This window comes from Cynocephalus volans, chromosome 1, assembly GCF_027409185.1.
Source record: "Cynocephalus volans isolate mCynVol1 chromosome 1, mCynVol1.pri, whole genome shotgun sequence".
NCBI lineage: Eukaryota > Metazoa > Chordata > Mammalia > Dermoptera > Cynocephalidae > Cynocephalus > Cynocephalus volans.
In genome coordinates, this window is record NC_084460.1 from 291,869,753 (window position 1) to 291,886,989 (window position 17,237).

Below are 17,237 nucleotides of genomic sequence, written 5' to 3' on the forward strand. Positions count from 1 at the left end.
AAGAGCACTTGGGAAAGTTGAGGGGGCGTTCTAACAATAATTACCCTCTTCCTTGTCAAGGCCCAGGAGAGAGCTCTTATCAAACATCGTACCCACGAAAAGAAGCATCTGGAGTAGGCAGGAAGCAATCCCCCAACCAGCACGGGGAGATTTCCTCTGTTAGGAAAGATCAAACTGCCCTGACTAATTTAAATATGAAGAAAGTAGCTTTCAAAGTTGAATTTTTTAGCAGTTTCCAAAACAACCGAAAACCCCATTGTGTACCAGTTCTCACTTTCACCTCAATCCTAGCATATACCTTGTTTTAATACATAAGATCTTGATTATGACATTTTCAAACTTCTGTTAGTTCACTGTAAGGGGACACTTAGCTTTGGGCCCAAAATGTTTTTCAGCTTCCCTTTTAAGCTCATCCTCACTGGACTTTTCTCCAGGCAATAGATGAAATCTAATACATTTGGATATACTTGAAGACATAAATGCAAAGTAAAAATTTGTATTCTGTGTGGTTTTTTTTTTTTTAAACTTTCAACACAAAGACTCTAGTTTTTGATACGATTCTAATGCTTCTCTGTTAAGCACATTTTTGGCCGCATGAAGAGAAGTGAACTCTGGATGACATCTGAACGTTCCCATCACAGTGGAAAGGCTGGATTCAGACTCAGGAGGGAGTGGGAGCGGCTTAAGACAGCTGGCAGAAGTATAAAGCTGGGACTCGGGACACCTGAGTAATGCAGGTTGTCCCCCTGGGCTTTGCTACCTCATTTCTCAGTGACGCGGGGTCTTTCTGGTCACACTCGGAGTCCTCTTCTTGCTGCAGGAAAATGTGATGTTAAATAACAGTAGCTGAGCTGCAGAAATACTCACGGATTTCACAGTTCGCTCCCACCCAGCCATGTGGGCAGTGGCAGGTATAACCATTGGGCTGGTCCAGGCAGGTTCCGGCGTGATGGCAGGGGTTGCTGTCACATTCATTAATGTCAATGTCACACTCCTCACCTAGGGAGATAAGGAGAAGCGGCCATGAAATGGCTGCACCCAAGGCTCATCAGTTCTCTGACAAAACAGGGATCCGAGGCTGAGAGTTACAACCTCCAGCAACGGAGCCCAGTCTGCTGCTTGTGGAAAGTGCAGAACACTCAGAAAAGTCCAGGCAAGGGATCTTTTAATTAAGTAAAACTAAAAAAGAAAAATAAAAAAGTAACGGGTAAAAAGAATCTCTCCTTTAGCCTATTTAACTAGTTAACTGAAGCTGATTCCCACGTCTGAATAAATCTCAACTTTAAATGAAAAGGCAAACTTGGGCTCCTAAGTTCATTAGTGAAGTCTACTGTACTTTGTGTTTCATCACTGAACCTTGTTATTTATTTTTCTGAAACTCCAGAAAGCCAAAATCTCACAGCTTATGAGTGTGTTCGAGTGTGTGAGACTGGACATTCGACTCTTCTGGATAGTTCTGGAACATGTGTGCCTAGCCTGAGCCAATTATGAAAATTTATTCCACTTTTCAAATCCCTGGATATGCTTCTGCAGGGTGGAGGTGGGGATGGGAGACTGACTTGCTCAGGAAGAACATCAGGCCCACCTAAAGCGAGACAGTTGAGAAGTCGGGGGTTAGCACAAATCTGACATAATCTCACCTGGGAAACGGTGACCCGAAGGAAGCTCCCATCTGCTCCAGCCTGTCCTCCTCCCATAACAAAGAAAGTGACCTCCAGCTCCTGCCCCTACCTAGACCCAACTTTCCAGGGTGTCCTTGCCCACCTCAGAGAGAAGCTGCTATAAAGTTACAAACCAGAACACAGGGCCGATGTCGCTGTGATTCAAACACCAACTTACAGGAAATAGCTTATTCTCAAAAGTTACATGAGCAAAGCCATCTTCAAGTGATTTTAAAGCCATCACCATGAATCAATACAAAATGAGTATGCTTCATAAATTCAAAAGCATCTCATTAAAGCTGAAGAGAAGATACATCAAATTAAGGTACTCGCTCTCAAAAGTTTGAAAGTGAGAAAAAGAAATTTTCAAAATAAGCCCCCATTTGCTTAGAGAAATGTGATGAAAAACATAAAACTCCTAGTGCAGCTATCGTCATAGACTAAAGCAAAAAAACCAAAATCAAATATTTTTTCCTTTTTCAAAAGACACGATCTCATTGTACACTCAGGTAATTACTTCTAGGCTTACATAAATAGCATTAAATCGCTTTTCTATCTGCTACTGGTTTACATCACATTTATAAAACTACCGTATGTCACAGACCACTTTAGAGGAGGAATCTCACACTAAAATATTTCATATCTATTTCATTTCCCACTTTTTCTGTACCTGGCATCGACTATTTTATTTTTAAAGTAAAATCTGCCAAATGAAACATTTACTCCTTCTAGGTTCTACTAGGTTGATTATAATTCAGTAGTGTCTAAGTGGATTTGTTTCCTGCTATAAATACAGTCATTTATGTCAATACAAAAGACATGAAATTGATTGCCTCTCACTAACCTGTTTCAAAGGTTGTCTTCTATTAATGAGGCAATCACTCTGAGTGGAAAGGGGCATTGACCACTCTATTACAAATGGCACTACATGGTAGACTAGTTGAAGAGACATACAAACAAGAACGTGCTGAGAAGTACTAAAAGGAAGAAATCAAAGGCCTGACAAATACATACATCAGTACTACTTTCCCACCATTTAGGAAGACAAGCTTAATTGAGGTATTTACTAAACAATAGCTTCCTGTAGCTAGCAATCTGAAGACTGCAAATTTGAAATGAGATGCCCTGTTACCTTTGCAGCAATAGCTACAGAAATGGCTTTACTTTTCTCTACTTCTACATTCTGTCAAAACTCAAAACTGCCATTGTGCTCCGTGAATTCCAATGTCAACATCATACCCTTCTAATTTCCTAAACTCTGTACAGTCCCAGAACTGCTAGTCCAGTCCATCCAGGCATGCTGCGGTCCAGAGCTTCTCCAGGGAGGTGAATGCCATGTTCAGGGTCCAAGGTAGCCCTAATGCTTGTACTGAATCTTGGATCACTAAGGACCTCTCCTATAGTCAAGAGAAGTCTGAGATCCCTAGAACTGCCTGCTCTTGGGGCCCACTAGATTGGAAGGAATTGGCAAGAATAAAGATGGAAAAAATAGGATGAACTCTTTCTGTAGACATTTATCAAATATCTAAATTCCACAATTCTAAGAATGGGGACTTAGACAGAATGCCAAACCTATATCATCCTAGATTTCACTACCACAGTCTTCTTAGAGCTGCACTGGGGATTAAATGACATAACTTAATGATTTAAACTCCACGCCAGTAAGGGGCCCAACTAGCTAGCAGCTATTTCCACAGCATATGTGCTCTGTCAGAAACCTGGAGTGAAACATAGTTTTCAGATACCTCTAGATTTATTCCAGTGGCCTATATTACAAACTAACACTCCTACATTTCCAGTTGAATCAGTTACCCCGCAACTGGCTCTCAGTGTGAGGCTGGCTGGCAGTAGAAATTTGGGGTGACTCTAATGACAGAGCCAGAAGACTCCCAAGGATGCCTGCTGTTCTCTGTCTTACAGAGATATTACTTTTTGCCACCAGCCTTATGCAGAGTGCTTGAAGATTTATTACGGAAATTACAGAAAACAAGTTTGGATTCATTTTTGTGTCCCCATATTAAGGTTTTATATACCTTTCAATACTCCAACATTCCAATTCCAATCAATATGAATTTTAGCTTACTTTATTCAGAGTTGTTAGTATACAGTATTATCTTTCTTTACTAATAGTAACTTAGTAAATCTTTAAGCTTTGCTGGCCTGAGCCAGTTGACTTTTTAGTTGACTTGCTCTTCTTTTTTTCAATTTGATTTAGAGAAAAATGAATTACTCTTAAATCACTGTTGTTCTTGAATAACATTTGTGAAGAGAATACAAAATGAAATATTTCTACTTGGCTAAGGCTGGCAATCATGGTCTGAACTTCAAATATTTTACAATTTCTTCTCAATACACTACTTTCTAAGAGGCAATAGGTAGAGATTACATTTGGTAATAGTCACACAAATTTACAAGCATTCTGATTAATTCTGTATGCTTTCCTTGGATAAATTAGGAAACGCAAAAAGGCAAAAGAATCCAAAGTCACTGCTGTTAGTAAAATCCTTGGGTGAATAGAGTCCACACTAAAGGATATCAATGGAAATCATTATAATCATAATATCTAGTATTAAATATGTCTCTCCTATGTGTCAGGTACTGGACTGGGTGTTTTAACTATAACTCTTTCATACTTCACAAAAATTTTGTTCCAGATGAAATGAGTCCAAAAAATTATTTGGATTTCTTTCTATCATGATGGAATAAGTGAGAACTGTGTTGCCCTCCCACTGTATCCAGACATTGGATGAAATACTTAAAAACAAACAAACAGAAAGCACTTCTAAGACATTTGACAACAGGCAGTCCATGACTGTGATTGCCAAGAAAAGGGAAATAAAACAGTCGAGCCCCACAATCATCCTGGTTTTCCACCTGGAGCCAATTTAGAACACAATGGTCTTATTGAATTGAGGAGACAATACTTAGAGTTCGTGACTCTCATACATTGTTGGTGGGACTGCAAATTGGTGCAGCCTCTATGGAAAATGGTATGGAGGTTCCTCAAACAATTGCAGATAGATCTACCATACGACCCAGCTATCCCACTGTTGGGAATATACCCAGAGGAATGGAAATCATCAAGTCGAAGGTATACCTGTTCCCCAATGTTCATCGCAGCACTCTTTACAATAGCCAAGAGTTGGAACCAGCCCAAATGTCCATCATCAGATGAGTGGATACGGAAAATGTGGTACATCTACACAATGGAATACTACTCAGCTATAAAAACGAATGAAATACTGCCATTTGCAACAACATGGATGGACCTCGAGAGAATTATATTAAGTGAAACAAGTCAGGCACAGAAAGAGAAATACCACATGTTCTCACTTATTGGTAGGAGCTAAAAATTAATATATAAATTCTCACACACACACACACACACACACACACACACACACACACACACAAAAAAAAAAAAAAAACCGGGGGGGAAGAAGATATAACAACCACAATTACTTGAAATTGATATGACAAGCAAACAGAAAGGACATTGTTGGGGGGAGGGGGGGAGGGAGAAGGGAGGGAGGTTTTGGTGATGGGGAGCAATAATCAGCCACAATGTATAACGACAAAAGAAAATTTAAAAAAAAAAAATTAGAGTTCGTGGAGGCCAAGGTATCTGTAATTTGTAGGAAAGACTACTACAGAAGATAGAGCCTCTCTGAAAAAGAACACCAGAAATACACCCTTGAGTTTGTTTTTGAATACTGTATGTGAGTAAGTTGAGCCTGCAGGAGACTGGCAAACAAAATGAAAGATGAGCAGCTCCCAAGCACACAGAGGACTGGGAAGTATTCAAATTCTCACAAGCCAGAGTGGAGATATTTTATTGATCACCCAGCTCTGTCAGCCACAAAAGGTCACCTTTTAGTAGCAGGGCATGACTATCCCTAGAGTCTATTCTAGACTATTCTAGAGTCTAAAGGCTATTCTAGACTTACCTCCCCCAAATGTAAAAACAAACCTAGAAAGGATCGATCAGGTCAGCAACTAACCTCCCTGCCACAAAAAAGTTCATACTTCTTTAAAAAGACAGTAAAATTCAATCACTTAACAATTTAACCTACAATGACCAGTATTCAAACAAAAATTATTAGACATGCAAAGAAACAGGAACATGTGACCCATAACCAGAAGAAAAACCAGTCGAAAGACACAGATTCAGGAATGAGGGATGTGAGTTAGTAGACAAAGAATTTTCTCAAAATGTAAAAGAAAACATGAGAACAATAAGAATAAAAATGTAATATTTTACAAAAAGACTGTGAGCCCCCTCACCCATAGCAGCAAAGGGTGAGTGGAGAGCCCATACCTCCACTCTACAAAGCACCTCAACCACCCAATAATAACAAAATACACATTACCTTCAAGTACCCACAAAATGTAAATCATATTCTGAGCCATAAAACAACCTAAACTAATTTTGAAGAATTGAAATTATAAAGAGTGTTTTCTGACCATAAAGGGATCAAACTAGAAATCTATAATGGAAAGATAAGAGAAAAACCTCAAAATACTTGAAAACTAAACATCATGTTTATAAATAATCCGTGGATCAAAGAGGTAATCTACAAGAACATTAAAAATAAACATTAAATTGAATGAAAGTGAAAATACAACATAAAATTTGTGGAATATAGCAAAAGCAGTGCTGAAGGGGAAATTTATATCCCTAGATGCATACGTTAGAAACAAGGAAAAATCTCAAATCAGTAATCTAAAGTCTCACCTAAAGAAACTAGAAAAAGAAGAACAAAATAACCCAAAACAAACAGAAGGAAGAAAATAATAGAGATAAAAGAATAAATCAATGAAATCAAAAACAGAAAAACAATAGAGAAAATGAGTGAAACAAAGAGCTGTTTCTTTGAAAAGATTAATAAAATTGACAAAACTCTAGCAAGACTGCAAAGAAAAAAGAGAAAGACACAAATTACCAATATCATGAATGAAACAGGGCAGATCGCTACAGACCCTGAAAATGTCAAAAGTGTAATAACAGGAATACTATGAACAACTCTACACACATAAATTTGATATCTTAGAAAGAATGAACCACTTCCTTAAAAATCACAAACTTATACAACATAAAATGGATAATTTGAATAGCCTTATAAATATTAAGGTCATAGTGTGTAACTCTTTTTATATATTGCTAAATCCTATCTTCTAATATTTTGTTCAGGGTTTTTGTGTCTGTAATTGAAGGAATATCTTTCTATAGTTTTTTGTTTATTTGTCTTGTTTTGTTTTATTATTTTCTTTGCCTAGTTTTCATATCAGAGTAAAACTCGCTTTAGGAAATGGGTTTGAAAGTGTTCTTTGTCTTTTATTTTCTCTAAGAGATTGTGCCAAATTGCTGCTAAGGAAACTTATTACATAATTTAAAAACTCCTAAAAAAGAAATCTCCAGGTCCAGATGCTTTCACTGGTAAATCACATGATCATATCAATTGATACAGAAAAAGTGTTTGACAAAATTCAATGCCTATTCATGATTAAAGTTATCAGCACATTAGGAATAGAGAGAAACTTCCTCACCTTGATAAAGAACATCTAAATAACCCTGCAGCTGACACTGTACTTGACGGTGAAAGACTGAACACTTTTCCCATAAGACTGAGAACAAAGCAAGGACAACTGCTTTTACTCGACCTACTGCTAGAAGGTCTATCTATAAGGTCTAATACAATAAGATTATAAAAGGAAATAAAATGTATATATATATCAGAAAGGAAGAAATAAAACTGTCCCTATTTTCATATGACATGATCGTCTATATAAAAAATCCTGAGAAATCTATCAAAAAAAAAAAAAAAAACTCCTAAAACTAATAGGTTCAACAAGGTGACAAGATACAAGATAAACATACAAAAAAATCAATTATATATCTGCAAACCAGCAATGAACATGTGGATACCAAACTACAATTCTATTCATAATCACTAAAAATTAAGTAAACAAGAAAATAATTACTTGGGTATACCTATAAAGGGAAAAATATTGATGAAACAAATTAAAGAACATCTAAATAAATGAAGAGTCATACTGTGTTCATAGATTCAAAGACTCCAAATAGCAAAGATGTTGGTTCTTCCCAATACAGGTTTAATGCGACTCATGTCAATCCTTAGCAAACTCTTTTGTAGGTATAGACAAGATTATTTTAAAATTTATATGAAAAGGCAAAGGAACTAGAATAGCTCCAACAATTCTAAAAAAAAAAAAAAGAAAGAAGAAGAAGAAAGTGGTAGGAATCATTCTCGCCAATTTCAATAGTTATTATGTAACAAACAGTAATCAAAGCTGAGTTATATTAGTAGAGGAACAGATATGTAAATTAATGAAAAAGAATGGAGAACCCAAAATAGACCCACACAAATATGGCCAACTTATTTTTGACAAAGGTTCAAATGCAATTAAATGAAGGAAAGATAGCCTTTTCCATAAATGATGCTTGAGAAACTGTACTTCCACAGACAAAAAATAAATTTAAAAAACCTCTACTTGGAAGATCCCTGGGAAGAATGCAGACTGTGAGGAAAAAATCTAACTGTATTACAAATGTATGAGACAACCTCACTAAGAAGTGGGGGGAGGTGCTACCTAAGTACCTTTGGAATTGAGTAGCATTGGTAAGCTAAATGTAAAATGAGCTGTACATAAGCACTATACTCCAGTTGACAGAGTCGTTTCCCACAAGGATGCATGTTAACAGCTCTGATCTGCTACACATGTATAGTGATATTGAACAATTAAATAAGTGGATGTTGAATGGTACGAGCCAGGTATCTTGCTATTGGTGTAAGAGTTTACAAATAAGCAGGGGAAAAGACTGGAATGATCCATGTTGCAATGGATTAGAGTTATCACTATGAATTTATATTCATCTTTATATAGATATAGATGGTTACATAATGCAATATTTATAGCTGTGCATGTATATGCAGGTTAGTCAACAGACATATTTTCTTGCTCTGCCAGCTGAGAGGACCTAAAAGCAATGACATTCGAGTAGCCACAAGCATAACTTGTTCCCAGATCTCGGTTTCTAATACCATTCTCCAATAAAAGTAACCAGGGATCTTTGGTGGATGATTCTAGGACTGGGGCAGGAAATACACAAAATGAGCCTGGGGCATCTTGCAGTACCAGAAAGTATAAAAGCACTAAAAACCCAGCAACACCACCACCACAATGATGGAGATTTGTCAAAAGAGGACAGGAGCCAACTGAAAGAACTCTCGGTGGCCAAAGCTGGAACATTCTGAGCAACAAAATAAATTTTAAAAGTACTGAATTATAGCCCAAAGTATGAAATAAATATCCATGAGTTCATATTGATATAAACAAATGATTGAATAAATAAACAAATGGAGGGGAATAAGCAAACCTCTCATGCAGAAGAATTCCAAATAGTTCGTGTTGCTACTCTGCCCTCAAAGAGGAGGAGCACAACACCCCATTCATTAGGTGTGGGCTACACAAAGTGACTTCCTTCCAAAGAGTAAAGTGCGGCAAGTAGGGAAAAGAATAACATTACAGACAGGATTAGAAGAGGAACCAAAGACATGAAGAGACATTTCACCACAGAGAATACACAGATGTCAAATAAGCACATGAAAAGATGTTCAGCATTGTTAATCATTAGGGAAATTCAAATTAAAATGGCAATGAGCTATCACTACACACCTATCACAATGGCTAAAATTAAAAATATTGACAATACCAAATGCTGGCAAGGATGGAGAGAAACTGAATTACTCAAACACTGTTGGTGGAAATATAAAATGGTGAAGCCATTCTGTAAACCCTTTGGCAGTTTTTGGAAAACTAAACATGCAAGTACCTTATGACCCAGCAATTGAACTCCAGGGCAATTGTCCCAGAAAAATAAAAATGTATGTTCACACAAAAACCTATATATGAAGTTTTATACCACTTTTATTCATAATAGCTCAAAGCTGGAAATGACCTAGATTCCTTTCAGCAGGTGAATGTGGTACAAACCGTGGGACATCCACACCATGGAATACTGCTCAGCAATAAAAAAGGAAGAAGCTATTGATTCACACAATAAACTGAATGAATCTCCAGAAAATTATACTGAGTGAAAAAGCCAGTCTCAAAAGATTATACACTATGTCATTCCATTTGTACGATATTCTTGAAATAACAAAATTATAAAAATACAGAACATACTAAACATGCTCTTTAACATCTAGAGGTTAAAGAGGGGTTGTGGTGGAGGGAAATGTGCGTTGCTATAAAAGGACAACGTGAGAAATCCTTGTGGTGATGAAAATGTTCCGTATCTTGACTATATTCATGTCAGTTTCCCGGTTATGATGTCATACTATAGTTTTATAATATGTTACCTTTGGGGAAAACTGGGTAAATCTCTCCATTATTTCTTGCAACTGCACTTCAAGCTTCAATGACCTCAAAATAAAAAGTTTTGAAAAAATAGCCAGGGGAAAATAGACACATTTATAGTCCAAAATATATAATTGTTTTCTAACAAATGTGCCAATGAATTTCAATGGGGAAAAGTCAATACAAGTCAATAATATGACAGACAACCCAATTTTTTCTAAAGGTGCAAATATTTGAAAAGACACCTCACAAGTAAAGATATATGAATGGCCAATAAACATGTGAAAGATACTCAATATTAAAGGAATAAAAATTAAAATTTCAATGACATATTAAAGCTCCTATGGCATTTTCCCATGAAAATGAGCTGGAAATTGTAAACTATTCTATTGTGAACTGAAAGACAAGTATGGAAAAGTAGTTGAGTTAAAAGACAGAAATATGATATTATTGCACTTACATCATGGGCAGGAGGGGTGACAATTAGCTTTGTATCTCATGAATATTTTTAATAAATGAATAAATGTAATTAAAAAATAATAATAATACACTTAGACTTCCTGCTCTGGTGAAAAAGAAATGGTTCTCTGGTGTCCCTGTTTAAATGTCAGTGTGAAAGGGCCTGGAAGAATCTTTGACTTCCCTGCTGGACTACAGTAATCTCAGGTCCAGTCTATGGTTTCAGGTAGGAAATAAAGCAGGTTCTGGAGACTTAAAGTTGCATCAGGGTGTCCTTTTTTTGGATCCACTAGTCCTCAATCAGACAATTCTAGGGGGCAGAACTTCAAAGGCTCAGAAACAAGAGTGGACACAAAGTCAATAACTGGAAGATGGACAGGACCTAGGCCAGGTGAAAAACCTTATAGAGAGAGCTGTGCAGAAAGCATGCTGACCCCATAGAGCAGGGAGGCTCTCTCTGGGTACAGAGGACTGGAGGGAGTTTATTTTCAACCAGAAGTCCAAGTTCAGAGTCCCCCACATACCACACCCAGAGTTCACCTGCTGGCCTGAAAATGAAGTGTCTCAACACAGGTGAGAAGCCTCATAAGGTAAATGTGACACTGGGTGGAGTACCTAGTTATATAACAATGATTTACCTAATTCACTCCACTCCATCAATTAGGGAGCTTTAGAACGCTCAATAGTTGGCCAAGTGTAAGTTTTGGTAAACCTCAGGTATAATGAAAGAGTATTTGGCTCCAATGGAGCAACCTCAAAGAGCAGAGGCACAATACTCCTTATATGGACGTAGTTAATATTTTATCAGACTATCCCACTGAACATTAGTTCTCAGAATACAATAGGTTCTCATTAAGGGGGATAAAATTTGTCCTATGATCACAAGTATTTGGAAAATAAACAGAGGCAAATAGGATTCTTTACTGTAAGACCTCTCAGAGCCTCCAGTATGCAGACATCCTTTATGAAGCTCCACATGACATGTACCACATCTCAAATTTATTTGGCCACAGAACCCTTTTTCCATAGAGCATCTTCTGAGATCAGTGTTCTATAAAACATATTAACAGTACAAACTCCCAAACAACTTCAGAAGCTAGTCTATGGTCCTCTGCAGGCTGAAAAATTACCAAGCCTGTAAAGAAATAGGCATTTGTTGTTTTACAGTTAGAGTGATGTTTGAGCCTGCTTCAGTGAGTCCTACCACTTGATCAGGGAGAGTGCCATGAAGAGATGCCTAGGGGTAGGCTTGCTGGCTGAGTGCATATGGGTACAGTGGGGGTGGGGGGAAAAGCAGAGGGGATGGAAAGCAGGAGAGACAGAGAAAGAACATCACTGAAAAGTGTCTGGCGTGGTGTGTTCAGGAATCTAGCAGGCAGAGGGACCCAGGACACAGCTGGAAAGGCTGGATGGAGCTATACCACTCAGGTCTTGATGATCAAGTTAAGGACTTTGATTTTTTTTTTTTTTAATGACAATAGGAGATTTTAGGTAGGAAGTAACAAGACCATATTATCATTGTAGAGGGTCTGTGTAGTGAGGAAAGTGGATTAGGGAGAATAGGTGTGGAAGACCAGTTAGGAGGTGAAGGCTGCTAATTCTGCAAAGAAGTGACAGGATCTAAGAGGCTTTTAGGTCTTCTCTCATTTTTTTTTGATTAGTCTAGCTAATGGTTTGTCTATTTTGTTTCTCTTCCCAAAAAACCAACTTTTTGTTTCATTGATCTTTTGTATCATTTTTTTTTTTTTTTTTTGGTCTCTATTTCACTTAGTTCTGCTCTGATCTTACCTTTTTCTTTCCATCTTCTTATTTCTGGATTGGGATGTTTCTGTTTTCCTAGTTCTTTAGGGTGTAACATTAGGTTGTTTATTTGAATTCTTTCTATTTTTTTGATGTAAGCATTTATTGCAATAAACTCTTAGTACTGCTTTGCAGTACCCCATAGGTTTGGTAAGTTGTGCTTATATTTTTATTTGTTTGAAGGAATTTTTTGATATCCTGCTTTATTTCTTCTTTGACTCATTGGTCATTCAAGAGCATGTTGTTTAATTTCTGTGTATTTATATAGTTTCCAAAGTTTTGTTGGTTGTTAATTTCTGACTTTATCCCATTATGGTCTGAAAAGACACTTGGCCTGGTTTTGGTTGAGACTTGATTTGTGGCCTAACATGCAACCCAAATAACAAAAATCATAAATGAAAAAGGAGACATTACAACCAATACTACAGAAATAAAAAGAATCACTAGACTATTACAAACAACTATATGGCAACAAATTTGAAAATCTGGAAGAAATGGATAAATTTCTGTACACACACAAATTACCAAGACTGAACGAAGAAGAAATAGAAAACCTGAACAGACCAATAAGAGCCACAAGATTGAAGCAGTAATCAGTAGTCTTCCAAAACAAAGAAAAGCCCAGGACCAGAAGGCTTCACTACTGAATTCTACCAAACATTTAAACAAGAATTAATACCAATCCTTTATAAATGACTCAAAAAAATGGAAACAAAGATCATTATTTCTAATTCTATGAGGCCAGCATCAACCCAATACCAAAATCAGACAAAGACACAACAAAAAAAGGAAACTACAGGCCAATATCCTTGACGAACATAGAGGCAAAAATACTCAACAAAATGTTAGCAAACAGAACACAACAGTACATCGAAAAGTTTATACACTATGATTAAGTCAGATTCATCCCAGGGATGCAAGGATGGTTCAATGTATGCAAACCATTAAATGTGATACATCACATCAACAAAGTCAAGGACAAAAACCATATGATTACCTCAATAGATGCAGAAAAAGCCTTGGGCAAAATTCAGCATCCCTTCTTGATAAAGACTCTCAACAAATTAGTTATAGAAGGAAAGTATCTCAATAAAATAAAAACCATATATGATAAACTCACCACCAATATTTTCCATTATCCTGAATGAGGAAGAGCTGAAAGTATTTTCTTTTGAGAACAGGAATAAGACAAGGACACCCTTTATCATCACTCCTATTTAACACAGTGGTAGAAATGCTAGCAAGAGCAATCAGGAAAGAGGAAGAAATAAAGGGCACCCAGACTGGAAAAGATGAAGTCAAACTGTACCTGTTTGCAGATGACATCATCCCATATATAGAAAAACCTAAATACTCTACCAAAAAACTCTTAGAGCTGATTAACAATTTTAGTAATGTTGCAGGATACAAAGTCAACACCCAAAAATCAGTCGCATTTTCATTCTCCAATAATGAATTAGCAGAAAAAGAAATAAAGACCATTTACAATAGCTACCAAAAAAAGAAAATATCTAGGAATAAATTTAACCAAGGAGGTGAAAGATTTCTACGATAAGGACTATAAGTCACTGCTGAAAGAAATTAAAAAGGACACAAAAAAAGATAGAAGAACATTCCATGTTCATGGATTGGAAGAACTAACATTGTGAAAATTCCCGTACTACCCAAAGTCATCTACAGATTCAATGCAATCCCCATCAAAATACTAATGACATTCTTCACAGAAATAGAAAAAACAATCATAACATTCACATGGAACAACAAAAGACCCCAAATAGCCAAAGCAACTCTGAGCAAAATCAAATAAAACCAGAGTCATTACACTACCTGATTTCAAACTATACTACAAAGCTATAAGTAACCAAAACAGCATGGTACTGCCATAAATACAAACATATGGCCCAGTGGAACAGAACAGAGAACCCAGAAATCAATCCACTTACTTACAGACAACTGATCTTCGACAAAGGCATCAAGAACATGGATGGGAGAAAGGACAGCCTCTTCAGTAAAAGATACTGGAAAAACTGGATATCCATGTGTAGAAGAATGAAACTAAACCCATACCTCTCACCATATACCAAAATCAATTCAAAATGGATTAAAGACTTAAATATAAGACCTAAAACTATAAAATTTCCAAAAGAAAACATAGGGGAAACATTTCAGCATGTAGGACTGGGCAAAGACTTTATGCATAAAACCTCAAAAGCACAGGCAACAAAAGAAAAAGTAAACAAAAGGGATTGATTATATCAGACTAAACAGCTTCTGCACAGCAAAGGAAACAATTAACAGAGTGAAAAGACACCTACTTAAAGGGAGAAAACATTTGCAAACTATACATATGAAACAGGATTAATATCCAGAATACACAAGGAACTCAAACAACTTAAGAGTAAATGGGCAAAGGAGCTGAATAGACATTTCTGAAAAGAAGACATATGAATGGCCAATGGGTATATGAAAAACTGCTCAACATCACTAATCATCATGGAAATGCAAATCAAAACCACATTGAGATATCATTTCACCCCATTTAGACTGGCCATTATCAAAAAGACAGAGAATAACAAATGCCGGCGAGGATGTGGAGAAAGCGGAACCCTTCTACACTGTTGGTGGGACTGTAAATCAGTACAGCCGTTATAGAAAATGAGAATGGAAATCATGTCAAAGGGATATACCCTGCACCTCAATATTTATTGCAGTTCTATTTACAATAGCCAAGATATGGAACCAACCTAAATGTCCATCATCAGATGAATAAATAAGGAAAATGTGGTATATATACACAGTGGAATACTACTCAGCCATAAGAAAGGATGAAATTCTATTTGCAGCAGCATGGATGAGCTTAGAGAAAAATATATTAAGTGAAATAAGCCAGACTCAGAAAGAGAAATATTGCATGTCCTCACTCACAAGTAGGAGCTAAAGGAAGGAAGGAAAGAAGGAGGGGTAGTGGGAGGAAGGAAGAAAGAAAGAAAAAGAAAAAGACCAATCACAATAATATGTGGAGTTTTCAGAAAGAGAGAACAGAACTGTGGCCACTAAAGGTGGGAAAGGGGGAAGGGGGTTAGCGAGAAACTGGTTAATGGACTGGGGAATGATTAAGTTTTGGAATGATGTATATGTTAATTATCCTGATTTGTTCCTCACGCATTATACTCAGGTATTGATTTTCAACTCCGTATGCCACAAATATGTATAATCAATTATGTTTCAATTAAAAAGAAGAAAAAAAAGAGGCTCTGAAGAGTCCTTGGTAGTCGAATGCAGGTAAGGGAGAAGAGGAGGGTGTCAAAATGATTCCCCAGTTTCTGGCCAGAACAACTTGGGATGGTAGTAATGCCATTTGATGAGCTAGCAAATATTGAAAGGAAAAAAGGAGAAGACACTCTATGAGTTTCCAGGTTGTCTTCGAGATATCCAGGTGCGTACGCTGAGGAGGCAGCTAGAGATCTGCTAAATATTCTGGAGAAAAGATTGCATTTTCTCTCCCATAAGATACCTAAGTAAATTTCAAATGGATTAATGACTTAATACACAAAATTAACTCACATGTGATTAGAATAGTTATAGGAGAATATTTATAAATTCTTGATATATAGGATCTTACTAGCATGAAACAACAAAAAAAGAAACCAAAAGAAAATAGCAAAATTTAATTGTATAAAATTAAAATATGATCTATGGAAAACAAAACACTTTATACATATTTAAAAAGCAAATGGCTGTGGAAAATATTTACAATGTATGGCAGACAAAATGTAATATACTTAATATAAAGGGCTATTTCAAAAGAAGAATAAAGATTAGTATGAATGGTCTGTAGAAAACCAGAAAATAGATATAAACAGTGAGTTCATAAAAAAGAAATGCAAATAACCAGAAACATATTTTAAAAGTTTTCAAGCTCACTATGAATCCAAGACCTAGAAATTAAAGCAACAGTTAAATGGTATCTCTGACCACCATAATGACAATTCTCAGCATTTGTGTCAAGATGAGGGAATAAGTGCTCCTGTGCACACTTGGTAGGAGCAAATGTTGGTACAATGTGGGGGTTTTTTTCCTGGAGTGTGGAATATACCAATATTTATAAAGGAAATATATGTCACAAGGCCTATTTCTTGTAATTTCAGGTTTAGCCTAACTTCTTTAAAGTACATATAAAATGTTAATCTTGCAAAAGACAGGAAATTTTTCCCCAGGCTAGTTTCTGTTGTATGATAAAGAATTGTAGCACAGCAAGGGTGCTGGCTCAGAAGACAGACAGGTTACTGATTGATCTGTAAAGATACTGGGAAATTGCTGTAAGGAAAGAGAATGTTTGCTAAGATCAAGCTTTTTTTGGTGGATCGAATTAACCTCTTGCAAATTGCATTATGGAATGTCACCTTGCTTGTTTTACTGAATGTTAACAGCCTATAGTGTTAAACTATAACCCCACCTATGTTCTCTTCCTGTAACTTCCTGGTCTGGAGAATAAATGTGGGAAGAGAACCCCAATTCATGGTTAATTTCCCAAATGGAAGGAATGCCTCTCTCTTGAGGGTTCCAGGAGATTAACCCCTTTGGGGCTTCTCACTGATCAGAAGAGATGGGCTTTGAGTAATCCTTTGGGGCTCCGTCACCCAGGGGAAGTGGGGTGACAAATCTGTGGGAGGCAAAGCAACACTGGAGAGTAATATGGAAATACGTATGTATTCTTCTGGACCTTGGGATTCTATTTCTGGGAAATCGTGCCCAAAAAATAATGAGTACTGTACATACAAGAATATCCTTTCCTTGCAATTTTGCTTATAATAGGGAAAAGTTCTCAACCTGTGGAAAGACTTTAAAAATCATGATACTTAATATAATGGACTACAAGGAAATCAGCAAAAAGTAAAACAGAAGCATATTTCTTGATGTGGAAACACATTTATG

At 36.7% G+C, this 17,237-nt stretch overlaps 1 protein-coding gene across 1 annotated transcript in view; it reads right to left on the reverse strand.

Annotated features, from left to right (window-relative positions):
* Window positions 1–17,237, reverse strand: part of DNER (delta/notch like EGF repeat containing) — a 353,549-nt gene that overhangs the window by 16,757 nt on the left and 319,555 nt on the right. Inside the window, exon 11 of the mRNA XM_063077946.1 lies at window positions 868–999. Within this exon, the coding sequence (XP_062934016.1) occupies window positions 868–999 (132 nt within the window). The remainder of the gene's footprint in view (window positions 1–867; window positions 1,000–17,237) is intronic.